Source organism: Pteropus medius, unplaced genomic scaffold (assembly GCF_902729225.1).
Source record: "Pteropus medius unplaced genomic scaffold, Ma_sr-lr_union100, whole genome shotgun sequence".
NCBI lineage: Eukaryota > Metazoa > Chordata > Mammalia > Chiroptera > Pteropodidae > Pteropus > Pteropus medius.
This window is the reverse complement of record NW_024354503.1, coordinates 2728625-2754830: the sequence shown is the minus strand read 5'-3', so window position 1 is coordinate 2754830 and position 26206 is coordinate 2728625. Positions and strand designations below refer to the sequence as shown.

General features: G+C 47.9%; 2 protein-coding genes and 1 long non-coding RNA gene across 3 annotated transcripts; 1 reads left to right on the top strand and 2 right to left on the bottom strand.

Moving 5' to 3' along the window:
* Window positions 1-52: 52 nt before the first annotated feature.
* SMR3B (submaxillary gland androgen regulated protein 3B) lies at window positions 53-14414 on the bottom strand. The gene is made up of 2 exons (XM_039854942.1): window positions 14321-14414; window positions 53-1710 (listed from the first exon to the last, which is right to left on the bottom strand). Exons 1-2 carry the CDS (start codon window positions 14390-14392, stop codon window positions 1333-1335), a joined length of 450 nt encoding a protein of 149 aa, XP_039710876.1. The 5' UTR covers window positions 14393-14414; the 3' UTR covers window positions 53-1332.
* LOC120596325 (uncharacterized) lies at window positions 10604-12157 on the bottom strand. Its single transcript, XR_005651136.1, has 2 exons — window positions 12034-12157; window positions 10604-11954 (listed from the first exon to the last, which is right to left on the bottom strand). It is a non-coding gene; the product is annotated as an uncharacterized LOC120596325 (long non-coding RNA).
* A 481-nt stretch (window positions 14415-14895) lies between the features above and the next one.
* HTR1D (5-hydroxytryptamine receptor 1D) lies at window positions 14896-16979 on the top strand. Its single transcript, XM_039854941.1, has one exon. The coding sequence runs from the start codon at window positions 14952-14954 to the stop codon at window positions 16152-16154; it is 1203 nt and encodes a 400-aa protein (XP_039710875.1). The 5' UTR covers window positions 14896-14951; the 3' UTR covers window positions 16155-16979.
* Window positions 16980-26206: the final 9227 nt, after the last annotated feature.

The window sequence follows — 26206 nt, the reverse complement described above, 5'->3', positions numbered from 1 at the left end:
GGACCCTGGCAGCAGCTGCAAAGGCTTGGGCCGTGTAGACAGGATCCCTTCCTCTTCCAGGACTGTTCGTCTTGGGGCATCAGCAGCAGTACCTCCATTCGGCATTGCTCAATCTTTCTTAGTTCCTATTTGGGAAGAGAGCCCAGGGCCTGAGTAGAGTGGAGAAGGCCAAGGGGTGGCTGCCAATAACGCCTGTCTATTTGCTAGTGATTGATCTGCCTGGGATTTGCACTAAGACAAAAAGAACTTTTGCATTATTAATGACCATTGATCACAGCCTCCCAAAAAAGAGAGAGATTGAGAGAGATGAAGGCTCCAGGCCAATTATCTACTGGTAAACCAGGAGGGTGAGGTGTAGAGAAAGGAGGGGAGGGCCAGGTGAGTAGGGAATTTGTGGAGCAGAAGGACACAGGACAGGAGGAGCTGCTGAGTTTTTGGTGTGCCGGGTGTCAAACAGCTGTGTGGGCTACAAATAAACCAGTGGCTGTGGGTGCTGTTGGCTTCTCTTAGATCCAGTTAACGAGACTCCACAACAAGTACTGCCGGGGACAGAGGGTCACTTCACAACCATAAAAGAGTCAATTCAAGAAGGCATGATCCGAATGGCAGATGCACCTAATAACAGGGCTTGGAAATACATGAAGAACAAGCAGACCGCAAGCCCGCAAGGATAGGAAAGGCCAGCTCCACCTGAGCCTCCTGAAACCTGGATGCTGGGCCTCCTCAAGTCTTCTTCCAGCCCTGGTTCTCCCGAATCAGGTAGATTCATCCCAGCAGCCCGACACCAGCCGGAACCAGCAGCTCCGCCCAATCTGCTGCTTGAATGAGGTGGGAATCTGCCCTTCCCTTGTCTCTGACCCTAACTCCTGCCATTCACTCAGCCCCAGAACCCGCTGGTCAGCGCCCCCTTGGGGTCTTTGCGAGTTGTCCCTCACTTGGAAGCTGTTCCCGCAGGCTTCTGCAGAGCTCACTCCCTCACTTCCTGCCTTTGCTCAGATGCCACTTTCTCACTGAGGCCTCCCCTGACCTCCCTGTTCAAAGCCTCCACCTCACTGTCTATCCCCTTCTCCTGCTTTATTTTCCTCCATACCATTTACCTCTATAAACATTTCCTGTTTTACTTATTACATGCATGTAAGCTCCACATCCGTGCTGTTCACTGCTATATCCCCCGTGCCTAGAACACGCCTGGCACACAGTAAATCGATAAATATCTATTAAGTGAAGAAAGAAATCCAACTATGGATGCACACAGGGGACAGGGGAGGCTAGGGTCTCCGGGCCTGGCCCACTTCTCACCTCCCCTGCTCCGGACCCAGGCCACCTGCTCGCCTACAGGTGGGGGACCGGGGAGCCCTGGGGCTGTGGCGACGGCGAGGGCGGAGGTGAGGAACTCGGAGCTCCCGCAGGACCAGGGCTGGAAGGGGCCGAGCCTCGCTCTAGACTGGCTGGGGGCCGAGTCGGGAGGGAGCCCGGCGGGGGAGGCGCCGGGGGAGGGAGCGAGGAGAGCGGCTGGCGCGGGAAGGGGCGGAGGGAGTGCGGGAGCGCGAGGGCGCCGGCCTCGTAAGGGCCCCGGGGTAGCCGGCGCCCGAAGCTCGGCTGGGGTCGCCGCGGCGATGAGGCGACCGCCGGCGGTGAGACGAAACGCGGCGCGAGGAAGCAGGGGCCGGGAGGGCGAGCCGGGCGCCCGCACCTGCGTGGCTGGAGCGGGTAAGCGCTCGGAGTGGAGTGCCGCCCGGGGAGGGGCGCGCCGGGGCCCCTCCAGCCGCTGCGGCCGTCCTGAAGGAGCTGGGGCGCGGAGGGGACGCCCGGGCTCGGGCCTGGCAACCCGCGGCGTCTCACCTCTGGGCGCCTTCGGACGGGAGGCGCGCGCGGGCAAGAGGGTCCCGGAGGACCAGCCCAGCCCCAGGGGAGCGTCCGAGGGCGCCGTCCAGAGCCCCGGGGTGGAGGGTGGGCCGAGGCGGCACCCGGAGGCAGCTACGGGGTTCCAGGTTCGCGTGCGGGGTGCCCCGCGCCGAAGCGAGATCTGGCAGGGCGGGAGGCGCACCCTCTGGGCCAGGGGCTGCGACTCCCCATCTTGGCCCCGCGCGGCCGAGGGTAAGCTGGGTGCTGCCCCCTACCGGCCAGGTCGGGATGCGGCGCCGTGCGGGGCCGCCCCTTTGAGGAGGGGAGTTGAAGGAGCGTCCAGTGTCGGACCTCGGAGCTTCCAGATCCCAAGCTCTGCGCGCCCTGACTGTCTGTGACCTTGGGCAGGTCACTGCATCTCTTCGAACATAAGTTTGTACATCTGTCAAATGGAGGAGATGCTTCTCTCACCCCGCGGGATCCATGGGAATAAATGAGATGCCGAATGGATGTCTTTTTATAAACTGTAAAGTTCTGTACAAATCCTAGCTAATCACGTAATGTCAGAATTGGAAGGGCACTAAGGAATCTGCTTTATTGGGAGAGCGGTAATAAATTTTGCCCAAGGTCACACTGCTTGTAAGAGAATATAAGACTAAAGTCCCTTGCCTCACCAGCTCTGGGGAAGTTCAAGGATTAAGATCTGGGGCTCTCAATCTGACTGACTGGCTACATTAGCAAACCTGGCTTGGCTACTTCCTAGCTGTGTGACCTTGGGAAAGCCCTTAACCTCTCTGGGCCTTGGTTTCCCTCCTCACAGGCTTTGCTGTGCAAATCAAATGAGGTCATTGTTCAGGACAGCCCCTGGCCTCTAACAGCAGCCCGGTCATTAGTGACCATCATCCTTCTGATTAGTAGCAGCAACCGCTCAGTCTCTTCCTTGGACCCGGACTCCGGCGTTTTCTAATTGAGTGCACGTTGTGGGGCCGTGCTCTCCCCGGGCTGCACAGACACTGGCCAGGGTCTCAGCCTTCCTCCCAAGGACATCAGGAGACCGTTTACTGACAGCAGCAAGCAAGACTTCCGGGGCGGCTGGGCATTCTCCAGCCTTTGGCCCTGTCCAGCTGGTGGGATGAAATGGGTGGTCTTTGTCATGGAGGACCTAGAGGGTGGTATAGGAGGGAGGGGGCTGGCCAGCTGGACATGACTGGTAGAGCCTAGGGTCCCCTCTTCTCCTCCCCCTGGTGCCTAGCACAGGGCTGGAAACAGAGAGGTGATTTCTCAGAGTTTGTCAGTTACCTGGTGGATAAATAAGGTGGATACGCTGGTTCATCCCTTTTCTCCTAGGCCGCAGATGGATGACTGTTCTTTTTGGTGACAGTGATGCAAATATGTGCAGAAATACAGATTCTCAGAGCTGAGTTCCCAGAACCTCATTGCAGAGATGGATCCCAGAGAGTCAGGGGTCTGCCCAGGTCACCAGGAAGCTGAATTCAGTAGACACTGTTTAGTCTTTAACTTTCTCAGCAGCAGCTGACACTGCTGACCTCTCTTTTCCTCTGCAAACACTCTCTTGTGGCTCCTGCAACTTAACACTGCCCTATTTTGCCTCCTGCATCTCTGTTGTTTTTGCAGGTTCATCCTCCTTTCTACAATCGTTAGTTCCTCTGCTCTCCCACATCCTCCTCTCTTCTCCTAGTAGACACTCTTCCTGGGTGGTCTCGTCCACCCATTAGCTTGAGTTACTGCCTCTATGCACTTGACCTCATAAACATATGTATCTAGCTCAGAACTCTCTTCAGGCTGTGGACCCATCTATTTATTGTCAGCCAGGTATTGTTCTAGGCCACAGGGATATAGTGATGAGCTGGACAGAAAGTGATTGTTGGAGGTATGGGGAGATAAACAATAAATGAATAAGCAGAAAATATTTTTTAAAAAAGGATAAAGTGCTAAAATGGGCATAAAGCAGGCTGATATGATCGATGATGAGAGCTAGTTTATGCTGACTGGTCAAAGATTTGCCTTAAGGGGTGATATTGAAGCAGGGCAGCTGGTAAGAGATGAGGTCAGAAAGGTGGCTGGTTGGGGATAGGAGCAGCTAATGTAGGCCATGGTGAGATGTTAGATTTTATTCAGATATGGGAGCTTTTGTAGAGTTTCAGACAAGAGAGAGGGAATACGGTTATTTCTCCAGGGTTCATCTGAGCCCTAGAAGAGGAGTTAGTCTATAGTGATTGCAGCCTACTGTGCTCTGGGCGCTAGGGTGGGGAGCATAGCTCCTCAAGGAGCTTCCAGCCACAGGCTATAAGAGGCACAAACAAACCTGGAGTCAGGAGAGGGTTTAAAGGAGGGAGATTTTGCATCTAGTTGACCAGGGAAGGCTTCCTGGAGGAAGTGGCTTTTGAGGAGGGCCTCAGAGAACAGAGAGCAGAGTACAATAGGTATGTATGAAGGGAAATGGGAAAGATTGCTCTTCCAGGCAGAGGGCAGTCTGTCAGCCTGAACCAAGACGCATGCGCCCCAAATGTGTGTACAGAAGACGGGGGAAAGAAGATAGAACCTGTAGGGCAGTGAGAAGCCAGGCTGATGAAGAAGTCTGGGCTGTTCAGAGCAAAGCTCCGAACTTGGCCACTTACTTGCTGTGTGACCTTGAGCCAATTGCATTACCCTTCTCAGCCTCAGCTTCCTTATTCATCAAAGGGCAGTAACTGGTTAAATGCTGAGTAAGAGAAGGAGAGAGAGAGAGGATTCAAGTGTTGGGGATGGGTGAGTAAGAACAGGATAATGCCTCCCAAGGAGGAAACAGGAAGGACTGGTGTGGATGAGGGAAATGGCGACTCGACTGAGGTCGATGTCCCTGTGGGACATCCAGGAGGGATGAGCAAAGGACATCTGGGGCCAGAGGTGTCAGAGATAAAACTGTCAGCATTCTTCTTTCATTCATTCTTTGAGTAAATCGTTACCAAACCACTGTAAGTATTAAGCCCAAACATACATCCGTGAACAAAACCAGCTCTCTGCTCCAGGTATATACCATTTTGTGGGACAGAGCCCCTCAGCATTGGACTGCAGGATGATGAGAGACACGCATGTAAATTACAAACGTGAGCCACTAGTTAGACAGAGGAGGGAGGCTGATTCCACTTGGACGGAAGGAATAGACACATTTCAGCTAAGGGGAGGCAGTTGAATTTGATCCTGAGGGTAAAGGTGAGGTAGAAGGGGTGGGTGAAGGGGGAGGATACCCTACACAGAGGGCACTGGGCTTCATGACACATGACATACGTGTCCCCTGTCGCTTCCAGAACTCTAGTCCTACAGAAAGGCAGTCAGCAAGTGAGCCCAGTTGAAGGGAGTCCAGGGTCATATGTGATAAGGAGACCAGTGGGGTGGGGAGGAAGGAGGGATCACTACCATTCCTAAAGTCCAGAAGAACCTTGAGAAGGTTGAAGGAGACAAGAGGAAGGGCATTCCGGGTAGAGGGAACAGCCTGTGCAAAGGCTCAGAGGAGTGAGAGAACCACAGTGTTTTTGCAGGAGTGGGTCTGAGCCACGCTGGAGGTAGGCTGTTTTGCTGAATGCAGGTGAGCAGGAGGATGAGAAGAAGGAGCTGAACTGTGCAGTCTCTGAATAGGTAAGCAATAGGAAATGAAGAAAAAGGATTTGGGCTGCGTGGAGGAAAGAGTTCTCCAAGCTTCAGTCCCTTGGAGTAGGTGTCATTGGCCCCAATTCCTCTTCTCTTGCTGAGTCTATTTGTCCTCCAGTGCTCAGCTTCAAAGTCACTTTCAGAGGGGGATCTCAGGGTTGCAACAGGTTACATGTCCCTCCTACTTTCCCAAGGATCTCTTCCCACTCCTGTGTCCTCCTAATCTCGTCTGTGGTCCCAGTTCCAGGAGGGTTTTTCCAGGGCCACCGTAAGTCTTCAACATCTGTGTCGCTCGTGCCAATGCCTGGTAGGCTTTAAACAGAGCTAGTAAACGACAGAGCTGGGAAGCAATCTCAGTGTACCTGACTCCAAAACTTGTGCTCCTAATCGTGGCTGTATTGTGCCTCCCAGCAGGGAGAGCAGATGGCGAATAGCGGGTTTGGATCTTGTAAACATACAAATTCAGTGTTTAATTTCTAGGAAATGAATTCCTGTTGTTAGTACCTTGTTTATCCAGTCTGGAGAAGACAGCCTTTCCTCTGTCATGGAAATGGTTTCACTCATCAGCTCAAGGGCTCTCTGGGGACCCAGATGTGCAACATCTGGTGGGGAGGGGCAGGTTGAGCTCCCGAGCCAGAGGATACAGCCCTAAAAGCTTCTTGCAGAGTGTGGTCTGCCCTCTCTGTCTGTAATACAGGATTACACTCCTAGTGTGGAAACAGACAGGAAGTGTGTGTGTGTGGTGGGGCGGGAGGTGCCAAAAAGCTTATGGTGTGAAATAGGCATGAGAACCTCTGGATACTTCTGTTCTTTGTCTCAAGTTCCCGCTGCAAACTGGAGGCAGTGGGAGGAGCTGATAGGGGTCTGAAGGCTCGGTCTCTGCCTGTAACTCACTGTGTGACCTTAGGCCATTGTCTTACTCTCTCTGGGCCTCTCTCCCTGTCAGCACCATGAGGGCGTTGAACTAGATGATTCCTAAGAGTCCTTCCCACTCTGACACTCTGAGATCCCTCTTAAATCCTAGGGCTGACATTACTATTATCCCTTGCACAACTCAGTGTGGTCCATGGGAGCTTGTCAGAAATGCAGAATCTCAGTTCTTGCTCCAGACCCACAGAATCAGAACCTGCATTTTTCATAGGGTCCCTAGGTAATGCTCGTGCCCATCAAGTGTGAGAAGCACTGCAGTGATCACATTCCCGCCTTCTCTTCGGGCTGTGCTGAGTGCTGAACGAAGATGTCTGTGCACCCTCCCATCGGCAGAGAGAGGCCCTTTCAGATGCGAGTGATGGAGCTTGGCACACAACGGGCACCCAGCAAAGATGTTTTGAATGTGTGCAGGCATACGCGAGGTAAATATTTGTAGAATGCAAAAGGGAGTGGAACTGCCTTCTCTTTTATGAGTGGTGGAGCATGGAGTCCAGCAAGCCCAGGTTCCAGTCCTAGATCTACAGTGTCCTAGCTCTGAGGTCTTTGGCAAGCCGTTTCTCTAAGCCTCAGTCCCCTCCCCTGGGCAATGGGAATAATAATAATAATAATAATAATAATAATAATAATAATAATGGGACTGACTTTAGAGGATCGTGGTCAGACTTAAGTGAGTTGATATAAGAGAAGCACTTAAAACAGTGCCTTGCACATAGTAAGCTCTTAAAAATGTTGGCCATTGCTTTACAATTATTACTATGCCAGCCCCTGGCCACTGTGTTGTCCCAATCCCTTTCCCCTGGATTGTGTCGAGTTCCCTGAGGAGAGAGTCCCAGAATGACCCCTAGGGGGCATTGTCACCCCTGCTTAGAATCGCTGGTTCCAGAGCAGCACTATCCAAGAGATATACAAGCCACAAATATAATTTTAGATTTAAAAAGTTTAGAGATAGCCATGTTAAACAAAGAAAAAAGTGAAATTAATTTCAATCGTATATTTTGTTTACTCAGTATATCCAAAATATTACCATGTAAAAACTGATATAAAAATAATTAATCAGATATTTTACATTCTTTTTTGAGCTAAGCCTTTGAAACCCAGTGGCTCTTACACTTAACAGCACATCTCAGTAGCCACATTTCAGGCCCTCAATGGCCACAGGAGTAGCTATTCTAGAGTTTCTCAGCACTGGTTCTCAATCCCAGCTGTGCCGCACATCACCTGCGTGGCCTTGGGCTAGTCATTTTACTTTTCTAGATCTCATTTTCTTCATCTGTAAAATGAGGGTACTAACTCTGCCCAAGCGGTAGCATTAGGGGCAGATGGCCAGGGTTGAGAACCCCTTTGTCCACTTTCCCACAAGCATAGCCTCATTCTGTTGGTGGTGACTAGTCCATGCTGAACCCAGGATTGAGGGCCTAGAAAATACAGTCCTTCTTTTGGTAGGGGGAGGGGGAGGCAGTCTCAGGGAACAGAAGCGCTGAGCTGAGCTGGGAAGGACGTCGAACTTTGCTCCGTGGTCCTGGGCAAGTCACCCACCTCTCTGGGCATCAGTAATTTCAGCTGATTAGACTGGATGACATCATCCAAAAAGTTTCTTCTAAATTATGTTTGCCAGGGAAGGACTGTTAATTATAATGAACTAGAATTTGTGGAGCATTTACAATATGGCCGTTGCTTTCTGTTCGGCTCACTCAACATAACTGCAGTTTGAGGTTGGTACTAATTATTTGTCCCCATTTTCCATAGGAAGAAACTGAGCTCAAAGAGCTTATATGACAAGCCCAGGGGTCCCCTTTTGCCAGCAGAAGTGGTGCCTCGGGTTCTTAGGCACTTAACCAATCCTTTTGTGGGTAAACTTTTTACAAAAACAAAATTGCCCCAAACACTAGTATACGTCCTCATGAATTTTCATAAAGTGAACACACTCAGCTCAAGAAACAGAACATGACTGGCACCCACAAGCCCCTGTCATGCTTCTTCCTAGTCAATGCATCTCCTTCCCTCAAGGGTGACACCCCAACATGACTTCCATCAGTGTAGGTCAGTTTTGCCTGTTCTTGAACTTTATGAAGTTTGAATCACACATGGTGCCATAATGTTGTGCCGCTTCTGCTCAACTTTATGTGTGAGGTTCATCCATGTGGTTGTGCGTAGCGGGGAGCTGGGGTGCATTCTCGTTGGTGTGTAGTATTCTGTTGTGTGAATATGCCACCATTTGTTTATCCATTCTACTGTCGATGTCTGTTTTGGATCGTTTTCGGTTTGGGGTTGTTAAATTGTGCTGTAATGAACAATTTTTGCACAAGTCTTTCGGTGGGATATATGTACATGTTTTTGTTGGTTCTATAGCTGGGAGTGGAAGTTTGGGGTCAGAGGTGCGACTACTTTTTATTTTCTACATTTTCCAGATTTTATAATTAGAGAAACTGAGAGAAAAGATGATCTTGCTCAAGATACCAATGAGATATCAGAACTTGCACTCAGATATATAGACAGATGGATAGACACCCCCCCCCACGCACACAACACACCCACGTTAAAACTTCTCAGAGTTTCCCCCACATATTTTATTTCGCCCTCAGTTCACCCCCAGGTGGTAGACCAGATTTTGCAGAAGAGAAAATGGAGGCTGTGGGAGGTCCCATGTGGCGGCGAGAAAGACGCAGTCACAGCTATAGATGTGCTTTGTACAATAGAAAGCGCTCTTCAGATTTGTGGAGAATCATTTTCCCTTCCAGGGCTCACTCAGCCATACCACACAGCTTCCGGAGAAAGTACAGACAGACACGAATTCCTCCATGGGGATTATTCTACTGCGACACATCTTTATCACAGAACCTTGGTTTTTTTCTTCCAAAAGGATGAAGCCGGCTCCTAAGCATCCATGAAAACCATACATCCTCAAAGTTTTATGACTCACTTAGTTAAAATCAAGAGCGTTCAGAACAGGGAGGTGACTGATCTCCCCGGGTAGGAAGTCTTAGTTAAGAGTGATAAAAAAAAAAAAAAAAAAACACCTGCCATGTGGCAGCCGCTGTGCCGGCATGTTTTCCCTCTTCGCTGAATCCACATAGCAATTCTGAGAGAAAGATGCTCTTACCCTAGTTTACAGATGAGAAAGAAAAGCCCCAGAGGTGAAATGACTTGCCTCGATCCACAGTAGGGACTGCTCGGGGGAAGGGAACCGAGAAACCTCTGTCTTATGACTGTTTCTCAGGGCCTGTTGTGTCCATTTGAACTGGCTCAATTGAGAAAAGTCCAAGTTGGTACAAATGTGGTTTCCTGGGTCCAGATGTCACTTGTGGACATCCAAGGATAGGAAGGAGTGTCACTGGGCCTGGCAGGCTCCATCTCCCTCCTCTCCTAGGGCAGGTGTTTCCCCCTCCCCCGCCTCTTCTTTTCTCTGTCTTTTCCGTTCTCCTGCCTCTTTCTGCCGATCTATTTTCCTTGTTTATTTATGGCCTTCCTGCCCTGGTTTTGGTTATGGCTGTGGCCCAACATCAGCCTCAGGATTCTTAGCTTTCAGGTTGCTCTCCTTCCGTCACCTATCTACGCAGCAGCTCCCAATCTCCATTCTAAATTCCTAAGAGAGAATCTGCCTGACTCATTTTGGGTCACGTGTCCACCCTGGTCTGATCAGCTGTGCTCAGAGGTGGTCTGTGGAACAAGCTGAGATTAGGACCCAGGTCTGTCTGCCTGCTTTTCCCGCTCCATCCTTCTGCAGGATGCTAGAGCTGGGGGTGCATAGCATGGGTGGAGTCCTTGTGATCTGGACTCCAAGGGAGATGCTGCTGGGCTGGGGAGAAGCTGAGGGAAGTCTGTGCTGCTGCTTGATGGCCCACAGGAGTGTGGTGGGCAGGGGAGAAGCTCCCTGGTGTCGCCGACAGTGACGCCTTGTTTCTGGTGCGAGAAGGGACCTTGTTGCCTGGAGACCGGAATATGGTTGGACACATCATAGAGAAGAAACCAGATAAGTCATCATTTACTACATTGGGCATTTGGATCCCTGATCTTACCGGTTCTCCCCAAACTCCTGTGAAGTATAGTATAGATGAGCATCTCCATCACAGAGGCCGAACAGGCCCAGAGAGATTGAGCGACTTGCCCAGTGGCCACAGTGAGAAAGTGGAGCCGTGGAGATGAGGACTTGGCCTTCCTGACTTAAAGTGTTTGCTTTTGGCCACTGCTCTTTGTTGTTACATTTATTTAGGACTCTACAGTTTACAGCACGTCACATACATGACCTTACTAGAACTAGTAAACATTCCTTTGAGGCAACATAGCCACGTTTGTGTTCCCATTTTACCAAGGAAGAAACTCATGATCAAAGAGAAGTTATGACTTGCCTTTGGCTACCGTGCTGGTCAGTGGCGGCACTGGGACCAGAACCCAGCTCTTCAGGACTCAAATGTATCGATAGATATTAATGTATCAAAATGTATCCGTGTGATTGCTGATAGTGTGGTTCTCTTTTTTTTTATGATGCACATAATTGATTGTTTAAGAAAAACGACAGATTTATCATTCCCTACAAAAGAGACTGTTGTGACTGTGTACATATATATGACATACATACAGATGGAAGAATAATAAACATCCACGTACCTCCCACCACCTTAAAAAATAGAACATCATCGATACCTTTCAAACCCCTCAACAATTACATTCTCACATCCTTTCTTCTCCAGGTGTAATTTTTATTTTTGACACTTCCTTGCTTTTCCTTATGGCTTTGCCACATGTATTTATATCCCTACACAGTTTGTTTCTTCTCGCATGTTTTTGACTTTGGCATTCGGTGGTGTTTGTGAGAACGCGTGCAGCTTTGGTTGACTCAATTTTGCTTCTCTGGAGCCCCTCATCGTAGGAATGTGCCACATTCTGCGGTTGATGGATGTTTGGGTAGTTTCTCATTGTTTGCTATTACAGTCAGTGCTGCCGTGACCATTCTTGCTGCTGTCTGCTGGGGAACACATCCAAGAATGTCTCTGTGATGCATACCTGAGAGTGAAATGACTGGATCATGAGGTAGTCTTTACATCTTTAGCTTTATATGATAATACCAAATCGTTTGTTAACAGGGTCTCTCCTCTTTATACTCTCCTAGTGGTAGGTGACAATTCTTGTTGCTCTACACCCTTACCAAATGACATGACACGATCAGCTTTAAAAGGTGTACTTATCTGCTGGATGAGAATGGTCTCTCACTGTTGTTTTAATTTGCGTTTTTTGTTTTATTTGAAGTGCGATGAGGGGAAAGGGAGTTGATTATAGAGCTACACAGTCTGTACCTCCAAAGGTAGTTGGATTCTGGGAAGTCCCCCAGCTTCGTTCAGGATGGGGAGGGACAGCAGGCAGGAGAGAAGGGAGGTGGCCTCAGAGTCGTATAGCTTCCTGCAGAGCTAGAGCCCAGTATTCCCGACAGAGGCAATCCATCCATCCATCCTGTCCTTCTTCCCAAGATGTCACCCACCAACCTCTCAGGCCTTTCTGAGCCCACGCCTTTCACTGGAATGAGGTCACTGGAATGCCTGGAACCCAAGGAGCGACCGCGTGAGTTTGTGGGGCAAGCACACCAGCCTCCTGTGAGAAATGAGGCGCCTCACTCACCCAGACAGTCTGGAAAGAAGAAAATTCCAAACGGTCCGACCCAACTTCACATTTTTCATGTGAACCAAAACGGGAGGAGTCTTTAGCCAGGGGCTTTTGGGGTGGAGCAGCAGGGCTCATGAGATCCGAAACCGGCTTCACTCCTGAAAGCACATGTGCCCTAAGGCTTTTCTTCCTGAACTGAAGCAGTATGGAGAAGAATAGGAATTTGGAGAGCTGGCTCTGGACCCAGTTTTTCCACTTCCACCTGGGTGACCTTGGGCAGGTGACATCACCTCCCTGAGCACTGGTTGGCTCCTTTGTAAGTAGGGGGCCATGTCCACTTCACAGGTCAGGTGACTCTTAGCCCTAGGGCTAACCGTGCCTAGAACATACTAAGAGCCCCATGAAAGAGATTCTAATAATATCCTTTAAACTTTGGAAATATTTTTGAGCAGGTGGCTTAAGCTTGGTTTTCTTAAATTGAGGCTGTTTCCTTCCTCTAGGCAGATATTTTTAAAAGATGAAGCACCTACAATTTGGGGAGTGGGAGGAAAACTACCACATTGCAGATTTTTACTTCTTAATGTTTAAAAATCAATCAACAGACGTAGATTGAACCTTCCCAACAAAGCCTGGAGCCACGCCGTGGGGACAGGGAGTAGGATGACATGACTCTTGACACTTCTTAGCATCTTACTGTATTTCAAAGCTGGCCTTGCCGGGAGCCATAGAATTTCCACAGCAGCCCTGGGAGGCAGGTGGGGTGGCTACTGTTTTGGGGAAGAAATCTGAGACTCAGAAAGTGTAAGGGACTTGCCCACGGTCATATAGGAAGGCTGGGCTAGAACAGGGATTCCGGCCGGATTGCCCCAGTGGTCTAAGTCAAGCTGTCCCCTGTGCCCTACTCCTCCCACCCTTAGCACCGGCCACCTCCTGGTCCTCATCGCTGGTCTCTTAGCTGTCCCCTGACCATGTCTTGCACTCTCTGACCTCTGGGCCTTTGCTCTTGCCTTTCTAGCCACCAGGATTGCCATACCTCCCGACTCTGACTATTGAAACTATTCCTTCTCATTAAGGCAGCCAACCAGTGAAACACTATGCAGCCCTTAAGAATGATGTTATGGGGGTGATTAATGGAACATTGTTCAAAATATGTTAAGTTGGAAAACATACAAACTACAAAATAAATTCATACGTAATTATAAAGATCATATTTTTAAAGTGTGTGTGTGTGTGTGTGTGTGTGTGTGTGTTCTGCCTGGCTAGACCTCCATCCCAGGGTCCTTGAAGCTACATGTCTGCTCAGGGCCATGAATGCTCCCAGGGTAGAACCTGTTGGTTAAGGTGACCTGGAAGAAACGAAATGAAGTGTGGGGATCCCCGGTGGAGCTGTGGCATTCCACACGAGGCAGGGGAGATGGAGTGGGGGTGTGGATGGAGCTAAGGGGTCTTGGCGTTCTTCTTGCCAACCCCATATACCCAGATGCTGCCTGTCAGGCCCCACAGACTTCAGCTGGGGTCGTGCCAGAGATGGGCCTGCACTGACTAGCCTCTTGGTCTGCCTCACTCCGATGATCACCATACCAAGGTCTCCATGCCCGAAGAATGCCAGGCCTTGCCCGTGTCCCAGATACTGAAACCCACATTCAAGGCTGGAGGGGAAAAGAAAATGAATCTTCAAGATTTTCTTGTGACTAAATTTCCAGTTTCCGTTTGGAAAGCTGAATGTATTTTCTGAATTTGAACTTTTTCCCAAGAAAAAGGTTCAGGGTTTTAATTTCTTTGCTTAACAAAAAGGTGTTTTGTTTTTTGTCTGTTTTTGTTTTAAAAGTCATGGGTGCTCACTCTAGGAAATTTGAACATTTCATACGGCTAGAAATACATATACCCCAATTCCTAGAGAAATACACTGTAAAAATTTGGTACTTTCCTGGTGACCCCACCCCCCCTTTTTTCTTCTGTGCACAGAGTTACTTCGTTTAGTTTCCATTGTTGCCGAATAAATAGAGGGGTGATTTCTGATTCACAATTTACAGAGCTGATTTTATGTACCTGTAACAGGCCTGTGATGCTTTCGACAGCTGTGACACTTTGCCCCCTCTGGGAATTGTGGGGGTGGGGCACATGGCCCTCCCAGCATTCTCCTGACACTTTTCGGGATGCCAGTTTCACAGCATCACTGCCAGCACTAAGCAGTATCCTTTTAGTTAATCTATAAATTTATGTCATTTTATAGTTAATCTCAAGTGTCTAAATCGTCCTTCTAGAACCTAACTCTTTACTTTTTTTCTTTTTAAAACCCCAGAGCTCTGAACATGTGCCCTTCTCGATGAACCCATGGTGATGCGATTGTTTTGCCTTCTCCCAGCTCATGCATTCTTTGAGTCTCAGTAACTGGAATGTTTTGTCTGTTCAGACTCAAAAGGATCAGTGGGACAGGAACCAACGTTAAGTACCTCGATGTGTCAAGATGAACCTGGGAAAGCTGTGAGCTGTTGACTGGACTTCCTCTCTGAATCAGCCAGTATTTCTTTTTGTCTCTAGTTTTAAAAGCTCCCCAGAGGCAACCTGAAATCCCCAATCTTTTCAGAATAGGATGGGGGAAATTCTAATGTCCTCATTAAACACATTTAGCTCGCAAGCTTTGAAAGGAGCCAAAATGCCAGAGGCAAGAATCTCAGAGCATTGCCTACGCTGACTGGTGTCCTGGTAAGTGTCTAACAAATTCAGCATGTGTCCAGTGGGCTTGACCATTTGCTGGGCAAAGTTCCAGAGCAGTGAGACATCCTGGGATTCATCTGGTTTAGGAAAGACCTTCGCTACCAGCTGGTAGTCCCCTCAGTGTTCTTTAAATAGTCAAGTCTTAGGGTCTTTTCACTGTAGTCTGTTCTGATGAACGGCCCCACCAGTGCAAAACAGAAGGATGACCCTGTTCGATGGGCCAGACAACTGTGAAAGAAGGAGCCGTGTATGTGGACGTCTGTGGGAAGAGACAGCCACCTAGAATGTCCCCGCCAAACCAGTCAGTGGAAGGCCTTCTCCAGGAGGTCTCCAACAGATCTCTGAATGCTACAGAATCTCCAGAAGCTTGGGATCCGGGGACCCTCCGAGCCCTCAAGATTTCTCTAGCCGTGGTCCTTTCCATCATCACACTGGCCACAGTCCTTTCCAACGCCTTTGTGCTTACTACCATCTTCCTGACCAGAAAGCTCCACACCCCGGCCAACTATCTCATTGGCTCCCTGGCCGTGACGGACCTCTTAGTTTCCATCTTGGTCATGCCCATCAGCATCGTGTATACCATCACCCACACCTGGAGCTTTGGCCAAATCCTGTGTGACATCTGGCTGTCTTCTGACATCACGTGCTGCACGGCCTCCATCCTGCATCTCTGTGTCATTGCTCTGGACAGGTACTGGGCCATCACTGATGCCCTGGAGTACAGCAAACGCCGGACAGCGGGCCATGCGGCCGCCATGATCGCCATCGTCTGGGCCATCTCCATCTGCATCTCCATCCCACCGCTCTTCTGGCGGCAGGCCAAAGCCCATGAAGAGATGTCGGATTGCTTGGTGAACACTTCTCAGATCTCCTACACCATCTACTCCACATGTGGGGCTTTCTACATCCCGTCTGTGCTGCTCATCATCCTCTATGGCCGGATCTACGTGGCTGCCCGGAACCGCATCCTGAACCCGCCATCACTCTACGGGAAGCGCTTCACCACAGCCCAGCTCATCACGGGCTCTGCGGGGGCCTCGCTCTGCTCTCTCAACCCCAGCCTTCACGAGGGGCACTCTCATTCGGCCGGCTCCGCCCTCTTTTTCAACCATGTGAAAGTCAAGCTTGCTGATAGTGTCCTGGAGCGCAAGAGGATTTCCGCTGCTCGAGAAAGGAAAGCCACTAAAACCTTGGGAGTCATTCTGGGGGCCTTTATCATCTGCTGGCTGCCCTTCTTTGTTGCATCTCTGGTCCTCCCCATCTGCCGGGACTCCTGCTGGATCCACCCAGCCCTTTTTGACTTTTTCACCTGGCTGGGCTATTTAAACTCCCTCATCAATCCAATAATCTATACTGTGTTTAACGAAGAGTTTCGGCAGGCATTTCAGAAAGTTGTCCACTTCCGGAAAGCCACCTAGTCTTACTTGGTGGTGACTCTTGTTATCTTTTGTGTCCTGGAACCCAACTGGAATTGTCTTTTTTATTTTTCCTGAGATTTGGGTTAATCCTGATATTTGGGATTTCGGTTCAATCAATAGAATTATTCTTTTTCCTAGTGTCTTCTTGACTTCTGAGCCACCAAAAGCTGGGCAACTGCGTGAAAGGAGACAAACCTGAAGATCTCACTTAGCATAATATTTTCATGGTTCATCCATGTCAAAAGAAATGTGACCCAATGGATTTCCCATAGATGCAATTCAGATGGATAGCTTTCTATCTCTGTAGGAAGATCCCAGGCTCAAAAGGGAGGCTTTCTGGTCTACCTAAGTTTTGTATGCAGCTCAGAGGTGGGTAGATGAGATTAATGATTTGAGTTGAAAGAATTTGGAGTCAAGACGGAGGAGTCCCCATTCCATGTGGTACCTTAGTTGGAGAATTATGCCCAGGGATTTCTTCTACTGAGACTTCCTTAGATTGAATCTCTCTCAGTTGTTCTTTTGAGGTGACAACAACATAGAATGATAGAGATTCAGAAGCTGGGGGCGGGGGAGTGGGATCGTTGGAACCAGATCAACTACCCTGTACCTTCTCCTCCAATATCTCTGCACCCTCTTACTGTCCTGAAGCTGAAACCCACAATCACCCCCATTGAAGGAGATTGACAGGCTCTGGACCCACCGAGCTTTGAGTGGAGCACCATTCTGAATTTTTTTTTCTGAATTATTTTTTTAACATCCTATTTTCATTAGAAATCTTAAGATGTTGAATCTTGTCAAATAAAAAGCATGAGACATCATGATCACTAAAGTGAGTAATTTTCTGCCTCTTCCTGGATGTAGAAACCTTTCAATTCAATTGAGTCTCCAGCATTTATTGAGCACCTACCACGTGCCAGGCCCGGTGCCACGGTCCTTGTATTCGTTGTCTCATTAGAGCCTCCTGACAATGAAAGTCAGTGAAATGTGATGGGCTGAGGACCTGAGACCTCAGTTCAAATCCAGATACTACCAATTTCTAGCTGGGTGACCTTAGACAAATTTCTTAGTCTCTCTTTGCCTCAGTTTCCTCAGTTGTAAAATGGGGATAATAATAGGTATGTTATTATAGATTTTAATACAGAGCTTGGCACAAGAGCCCTTATCACTTTAGAGATATAGGAACTGACCTGCCCCTGGTTAAGCACTATAAAAATAGTAGCTACTATTTGAGTATCTGCAATGCTCCTTGCATAGAAATTCTCATTTGCTCTTCATCCTCATTTTAGAGATGCAGTAAAGAAACTTGCCTATGGTTAGGGAAGGTTTCATAAAGAGGTGACACTTAGCAGACTTCCAATTGATGAGCCCTTGTGGGATGGGAGGCAAAGGAAGGGGAGTGTGATGAGACTTCTTGGGGGAAATTGGACAGAGCAACAAAAGGCAGGGAAGGTCACACCAGGTGGAGAAAAGAGTAGGAACAGAGCCTGGCCGGCCTGAAATGCTCAGTGGGGATCTCTGGGCACAGGGAGAAGGAGAGCCAGGAATATGGGCTATCAGGAATGGAGGGAGAAAGGATATCAAGATCAAGGTTGAGGGGGAGGAAGTACCCAGAAAAGTCTTGTGCTGAATTTGAAGTCTCTGCCAAACATCTCACAGTGTGGTTCCTGGACCGTTTGCATTAGAATCTCCCAGGGAGTTTGTTAACATTGGATTCTTGGTCCCCAACTCAGACCCACTAAATCAGAATCAATGAGCAATGAGGCCCAGGAATCTGCATTTTAAATAAGCCTTGCTCCCACTTCCTGCATTAGGTGACTTCTGTGCTTCTAAAGTTTAGGAACCACTGCATTAGTGTCTTACTCTCTTGAGGCCCCTCCCTGATCTCAGAGATACCTCTCAATAGCACTCTCCTCTGCACTTGGCGTGCCCCTCCCTACCTTCCTTTAAGTCTGTGTTCTTTTATCTTCTCCATCTTGCTTTGGGCTACCTTCCTGATCTGGGAAAGATCAGGGATTCAGAGAGCAGACGGGGAACTATGTTCAGTGTGTCTCAGTGGTTAAGGGCATGGGCTTTGAAGTCAAACACCCAGTTCTATCATTTATCAGCTATGTTACCTCAGGCAAGTTATCTAACTTCTCTGTGCTCCAGTTTCTTGTCCATTAAATGGGATTGTCAGTAACTAAATCATAAGTTTGTGGGGAATAAATGAGGTAATGATTATAAAATACTTCACACAGTGCCCGGCATATAAGTGTTTAGTAAAATGCCATCTGTTAACTGTTTGAGAGCTTTGAGCCAATTACACAAGAAGCTCAAATGCCACCTCCTCAGAGGCCTTCCCTGATTAACTAGAACAAAGGTTGGTAAACCTTTTGTAAACAGCTTTATTGAGATAAAATTCATATACCATGCAACCTATTTAAAATATGCAATTCAATGCTTTTTAGTATAATCATAGAACCGTGTAACCATCATCACAACCAATTTTCATCACCCCAAAAAGAAACCCTGCACCCTATAGCCATCACTCCTCAGCATCCCTAGGCTTAGACAATCACTGATCTGTTTTGTCTCTATATAGACTGTCTATTCTGGATATCTCATACAAATGGAATCATACAATATGTGGTTCTTCGTGGCTGGCTTCTTTTACTTAGCATAATGTTTTCACAATTTATCCATATTGTAGCATATATCACTTTTATGTTTCTTTTTGCCAGATAATATTTTGTTGTATGTCTTTACCACATTTTATTTATTCATATATCTGTTGGTGGACATTTTATTTGTTTATCTGTTGATGGACATTTGGGTTGTTTCCACTTTGGGCTACCATGAATAATGCTGCCATAAAGATTCTTATACAAGTTTTTTGTGGACATATGTTTTCATTTATCTTGGGTACATACCTAGGAATGGAATTGCTGGGTTATACGGTAATTCTATGTTTACCCTTTTGAGGAACTGCCAGACTGTTTTCCAAAGTGGCTGCACCATTTTACATTCCCAATCTGTCTACATCCTCACTGGTACTTGTTACTGTGTCTTTTTGATTATAACCATTCTAGTGGGTATGAAATGGTATCTCATTGTGACAGCAAACTTTTATTTAAGGGCCAGATAGTAAATATTTTCAGCTTTGCGGATCATGTCATCTCTGTTGTATTTACTCAACTCTGCCATTGTAGCGTGAAAGCAGCCATAGACGATATGTAAATAAACAAGCTTGGCTGTATTCCGATAAAATTTTATTCACTAAAATAGGTGGCAGTTTGCAGGCTGTAGTTTGCAGGCCTCTGATCTAGAAGAGTGGCCACCCCTCCCCTCTCCTTCCCATCTGCCTAGCCATTCTCTATCCCCTTGTCTGGCTTTATTTTTTTAATTATACTTATTAATGATGATGACATATATGTATTAGTTCTTGCTTATTGTCTGTCTTCCACCCCTATAGTGTCAGCTTCTTGAGGGTGAGGATCTTATTTGTTAAGTTCACCGTTTGCTTCCCAGCACACCACAGTGCCTGGCACGTAGGAGATGCTCAATAAATATTCATTTGACTCACTGACTGACTGACTGACTGAATGAATGAATGAATGGAACACCATTTCCAGATTTACAAATGACTTATACTCAATGTCTTTGTCTTTAAAGTTTCAAGAGGGAGTGACTGGCCCTAGGGCTGGAACCTCACAAATCATGAGATTTGGTGTCAGGCAGACCCTAAGTCAGACTCAGGGCAGTTCTGTCCTGAGTGTAGCTGAGGCAAGAGGTGAGTGAGGATGCTGGGTGACCCCAGTGTCCCCAACGACTGTGGCTGGGACTGACCCCTAAGCCTGCACTCAGCCCAGCTGCTCTGTCACTCTGCTCAGTTGCCCCCTTCTCCACAGTCTCTATATAGTGACAATCAAAGGACAGGCCAGCTTCAGAGAAAGAGCAGCTGTTTTCTGGTCTTTGTTATTATGGCCTGAAAGCTACCCATTTGGATATCGTACCTAAAGAAACGCACACTAATTAGGTCACATGAAGGTCAAATTAAAAATAAACTTGGTTCTTAGGACCACAGAGGAAGGCTGTATTTGGGGCCATTCTCCTCCACCTCTCTCCCTCCCCCAGCATCCTTGTCATGCTCCTCATTCTTTCACACTTAGTCACAAACACACACACACACACACACATACACACACACAGCATGATGGTGACAATGGCCGTGGGGGGAAGGGGAGCAGTCGAGGACAGGACTCTGCTAATTTCTGGTATGTGCAAGTGTGGCAGACACAGCAGGATGCCCACTTAGCAGCCATCCTGCGTCCTTTCTCACAGAACCCCAGATCAGTTCAAACAGCAACAAGCCCAGTCTCCCAGGAAGTGAATCCTGCTTGGTTCAAACTGGTTGGGATACTTCTATTCCCTTTGCTAGGGATTAGTCAAGGAATGGACATGTGACCCAGTTCTGACCAATGGAATGTAAGTGGGGAGACCAGTCATATTTGCCAGGGACTATAGGGGTTCCCAGGACCTGCAAATTTCGGTACAAACTGGGAAAATATCAGGCAAACCAGGAAATGTTGGTCGTGCAAGTTGTAAGCGGAAGTTGGGTAGGGGCTTTGGGAAGGATAGTTCTTGCAAGAAAAAAAGGGACATGCAAGGGGAAAAAAGTTCTTCCTACTTGGGAACAGCCCTGCAAGGATGGGAGGGTAGGGCAGCTGTCCTGTGATCTTGAAGAAAAAAACACTGAGGATGGCAGAGGGGGAAAAGCCAGCCCAGTTCCTTGACTTCATTGCTGAGGCACCAAAGCAGCCCTTGGTGACAGGAAGGTCAGTGCACATGAGACACCCAGCTCATCTTTGCTCCGCACTGACTTCTTCCAACGGGGCCCAAATCTGCTTTCCAGTAACTTCCACCTGCCCATCCTGATCCTGCACTTCTGAAGCCAGAAGGACAGGGCTGCGCCTCCTCAGGCTGAGCAGCCTCATGCCCCATCAGCCTTTCTTCTCTTAACGTAACTCAGGAAAGAATTTGCCCATATTGCACTCGGGCCAAAGCACTAAATCTTACATATACCTACTGCTTTTAAGCTGGCTGCACTCTCCTGCCCTCTGGCCTCTGATTCTATATCTGTACAATTGAACCCAAGGGGAGGACTTTTCATTGATCCATGTTACATTTCTTCTTGCAGATTCTTACATGTCTTTCTGCAGATTAAGTGGTTTTCGAATCCTGATCCTGGCAGCCTCCGTGTGTGCTGTCCCTCCCAGCTTTGTAGGATCCTCATAGTAAACGAATCCCAATCGTTAAAGAATTGTTCTGTCCAAAGGCTAGCTTTGCTAAACATAATAAGGATGCCTCCTCTGGCAGAGGTCATGGTACTAACCCCCCAAATCCACCCCGTATTACTCAAGGTTCTCCAGAGAAACAGAATCAATAGGATGTGCATATATAAAGGAATTTATTTCAAGGAATTGGCTCAGACAGTTGCGGAGGCTTGGCAAGTCCAAAATCTGATAGGGAGGCCAACAGGCTGGAGATTCAGACAAAAGAGTTGCACTTTGAATCCAAAGGCAGTCTGCTATAGAACCAGGAAGAGCCAATGTTACTGATGAAGTCCAAAGGCCATCCTCTGGAGCATTCCCTCTTGCTTAGGAGAAGTCAGCCCTTTTGTTCTATTCAGGCCTTCAACTGATTGAATGAGGCCCACCCACATTATGGAGGGCAATCTGCTTTACTCAAAGCTCCCCTGACTTAAATGTACATCTTATCCAAAAAGATGCTCATAGAAACATTCAGAATAATGTTTGACCAAATGTCTGGACACTGCGGCCCAGCCAAATGGATATGAGATAAAATTAACCATCACCTCACTTTTACTTTCACAGCCAGGCTCCCTTCTAGCACATGTCACTCTGACCTATGATCTCTCATCAGACTATGAGGCCCACAGGGACTCTCACTGATCTTTGTACTTGTAGTACCTGGCACACAGCCAGTGCGCAATTAATGATAGTAATAGCTAGCATTTGTTGAGCTCTTACTGTGTACCCAAGTACTGCCCTAAGGATTTTATGAGCATTAACTCAGTTAACCCACAGAAAGATGGTCCTTTTATTATCCTCCAGATAAAAAACTGAAAGTCGCAAGAAATTAAAGTCTTACCTAGTGTCACACTGCTAGTCTGCGGTGGAATTCGAGCCATACAGTTCTATCCCAGCATCCATACTCTTAACCCTTGCGGAAGTGACCAGATCCAAAGCGGCATGTGGCTGTGAGGGCCAGTGGAAAGCAGTGGAAAAGCACAGGTTTGGGAATCAGAAAGACTGGGCTACGTATCCCAGCTCTTCTATATATTTGCTTGATGTCTCCGTGCCTCAGTTTGCTCTTCTGTAAAATGTGGATAACGCAATGACTCTTAGGGTGGTTGGGGCCTGGCACTGCGCCCAACACTGTAGCTTTCAAAACCAGGGGAGATTATTTAATAAGACCAGGCCACAGTTTACTTATGAGGAATTTTTGTTGAGCACCTGCTACGTTCTAGGTGCCTTACAGATATTTTCTTATTTAATCTTCATATCAACCCCGGGAGAAGTCCTTGTCTTTATCCCCCTTTTACAGATGAGAAAATTGAGCTCGGAACACTAATGAGTCACATAACCAGGCTGGGCTTTGTCCCATTGTCCTTATATATTTCAAAGCCACTGCTCTTTCCCAGGAATCACAAATTCAAGGGACTGTAGGGTCCATTCATAAGTGAGTGAAGCAGACTGGGTGTGATACAATAGAGAGATGTGGGGATTCTGATGATTGGAGCTCACATGCCCTATCTAGAGGTGGCAGCCTCGAGCTTACTTGTGCCATGCTGATTTTTAAGAGAGTAAGGAATCTGAATTTTCTATGCAATCTCCTTATTTTTAAATGTTAACAACTAATTAAAAAAACCAAAACCAGTGTGCAACTATGCCAACCACAAGATAAGCCTGCCAGCCAGATTCAGCCCCTGGGCCACCAGTTGGCAACCTCTGCACCTTCCCATGCTATTGGCAAATTTCTGTACCCCGTATGGCAGTTGGATCCTTCATGGAGCTCACAGTTTATCTGGGGACCAAAGTGCACGAGCAGATTAGAAAGCCAGACAGCCAGTCTTCCATTGTGCCTGTCCTAGACCCCACTTGTGCCCCGCCCCCTCAGCTCCCTCAGGTGCCATTCCAGCCACCCTCCTGTCACAGAAAGGGCTGGCTTGTGGGGGAGGGGAAGAGACAATGCTCTGTTTACACTGCCGTGGAAAGGACCAGAGGCAAGCAGTCCTCTGCGACTGGGAGTCTTAAAATGGTGCATTTACCTGCTTCACCAGGGCCTCCACATTTTGTTCCCAAGGGCAGGAGCAGGGATGTCAGACCTAGAGAATATCAGACAGGAGGAAACTTCAAAGTCACCTGGGAGAACCCCAATCAGAGCAGCAGCTCACACATTTTGATTGCTTACCCCCTGATCCCCCAGTCAGTGAAGTGGGAGCTCTTATTATGCCTATTTTGTAGATGGGGAGACTGAGAATGGTTAAGTAATTTACCCCAAGGAATCCCAGCAAGTAAATAGCAAGGCCAAGATTCATGGCTAGGCGACTGACCCCAAAGCAGTACAGCTAGCTACCAGCCCATACCACCATCGTGAGCCATACTCCCACCAGTTGATTGACTCCTTGATATTAGCACCAAAAGCCTCTGCTCACACACCCAGTGACAGGGTGGCCCATTACCCTTCTATTTTTTTAACCATAGCCACACTCACCCAGTACTAACCAGGCATGAGGCTTTGCACTTGGCATTAAAAAAAAATTCTTTATGTCATTCCATATTCATGACAGTCCTGAATGCTCCATATTATACCCATTTTATGCACGAGAAAACCAAGGCTTAAGGTGATTAAAAAAACTTGCCCAAGGTTACAAAACTAGAGTCAGACTGAGATTCAAGGGCACGTCTATTCTTTATCTAGCTCGCACTAAAAGCTTCTTTTGGTTTTGTGGGGAGAAAAATCTGTCTCCCTGAAGTAGCGGCCCTAATCCCTGGTTTCCCAGCTCTCTTCCCCAGATGCCCTCTTCAGAAAACAGGCAAATATGCCTCTTGAGTCTTTTTTATACAAGAGTCAGTATTCTGACTCCTTCAACTGTTCTGCATAAAATGTGGTTTTGTGGTCTCCCTGTACCCAGCCATCATTTTATTCATCCTCTTATATGAATGAGTTATACTTTCTCCTTGTCCTTTTCAAAGTTCTAATACCAAATGAAAAACACTAATTCAGACATGGGAAAAAGGACGATCACCTCCTTTATTGTACATACAGTACTTCTATTAATGCAGCCCCAAGCTCAGTAAAGGATCTTCCCTGTATGAAGCACAGCCCCCATGCACTTGGGATAGACTGAACAAGCCAACAACTTCCAGCCCTCCTGGAATTAACATTCTACCCACTGAGATAAGGTCACAGGTCCCTCAGTGAACTTTAGATAAAGATCCTAGAATGTCAGAGCTAGTAGGACCCAATCTCTACCTGCTAGAGATGAGGAACCTGAGCCCAGAGAGGGGCAGGGACAGATCCAAGATTTCATTGTGAGACAGAATCAACTTCTGCCTTTCTCAGAACCTCAGGTGCAGTGAGCCCTGGAGCCTTAGAGAGGTATGTAGACTGAGATGAAAATATCACCATTGAGAATTTTGCTAAGTGGATCTACCCTACGCCTCCTTCCTCAGAGCCGTCTTCAGAAATCTCAGTATATTCCAGATATGACCACCAGGTGGCGCAGGCGCACCAAGGACGGGCGCGAAAATCAAAGGTGCATGGTCACCTTCCTCATTCAGAGTAATTCTTCTTGGCAAGTGGGAAGCCTATGCCCGCTCTAGGACGGCACTAGGGCAACTGTGTGTATTATATACGTGTGCAGAGGTGAATTCTGCCTCAACCAAGGAAATAGCATAGGGTAGTTGTTAAAAGCTTGGAAACAGGTGTAACAGACTCAGTGGGAAATCTAGCTCCCCTTTGCTGCTTTATCATGCCACCTCCCTGACACCTCTAATGCATAGAGTGGGTGCAAGATAAGGTCCTCATTTCCCAGAGCTCTAAACGGAACCCGAGTTGCTGGTGCCCTCTTCCTGATCAGCCCCTTTCTAGGTGGAGTGCGGGCAACTTCCCCTGGCAAAGAAGTCTCCTTCAGATGGCAGGAAGGTGAAGTTAATGGAATCTGGCAGCCTCACAGCCCAGCTTAGGCCTGGAAGTTCATCCACACATTTTTTTCATCTCACATCACACAAAGAAATACAAATGCAAAGGCTCTGAGGCTGAGAACTATGAATGTTTGGGGCCATGGGGCCAAGGATGCCTGAGAGGAAAGAGAGGGTTGGAAAGAGTAGGCTGGGCCTTGAGGACTAAAGCAAGCTATTGACATTGAACTTTAAACTGGGAGCAACAGGGAGCTATTGAAGATTATTCAGCAGGGGAATGACTTGGTTAGATAAGTGTTTAGAACAATCACTCTGGCTGTGCGTGAAGGAAGGAATGGAGGAGGAATGGAGGTGGGGAAGCCTCCGAGAAAGCGACCAAGAGGCTGAGTAAATTAGAGCTGTAGGCTAGACTTGGGTGATGGAGATGGTGTCTGATTTTTCATCCACTCAGAGCCTCTGATCACTGAAACTCGTCTGTCTTGCCCATGCGATAGTTCCCACAGGGTAAGGCGCTGCCCCGGAGCCAGGCGGGAGGAGTAGGCGGACCAGCAGTAGGTGTTTCTTAGAACATCTTTGATGAAAACAGACGGCCTAGGAAGAGAGAGGTTGGCTAAAGAGAGAGACAAAATCCGGAGTCAGGTTGGAGGAGAGAGGCAGTGGAGTCTAACAGTCAGGAACACATGATGGCGTCACACGCATCTCGTTCATGTCCCAGTTCTGCCACTTTTTAGCTGTGTGAACAGACAGGTTATTTTGCTTCTCTGATCCTCAGTTTCCTCAACTGTAAAATGTGGTTATGACAAGAACTCACCCCTTGAAGCTGTTATGGGAGCTGGACAGACAATG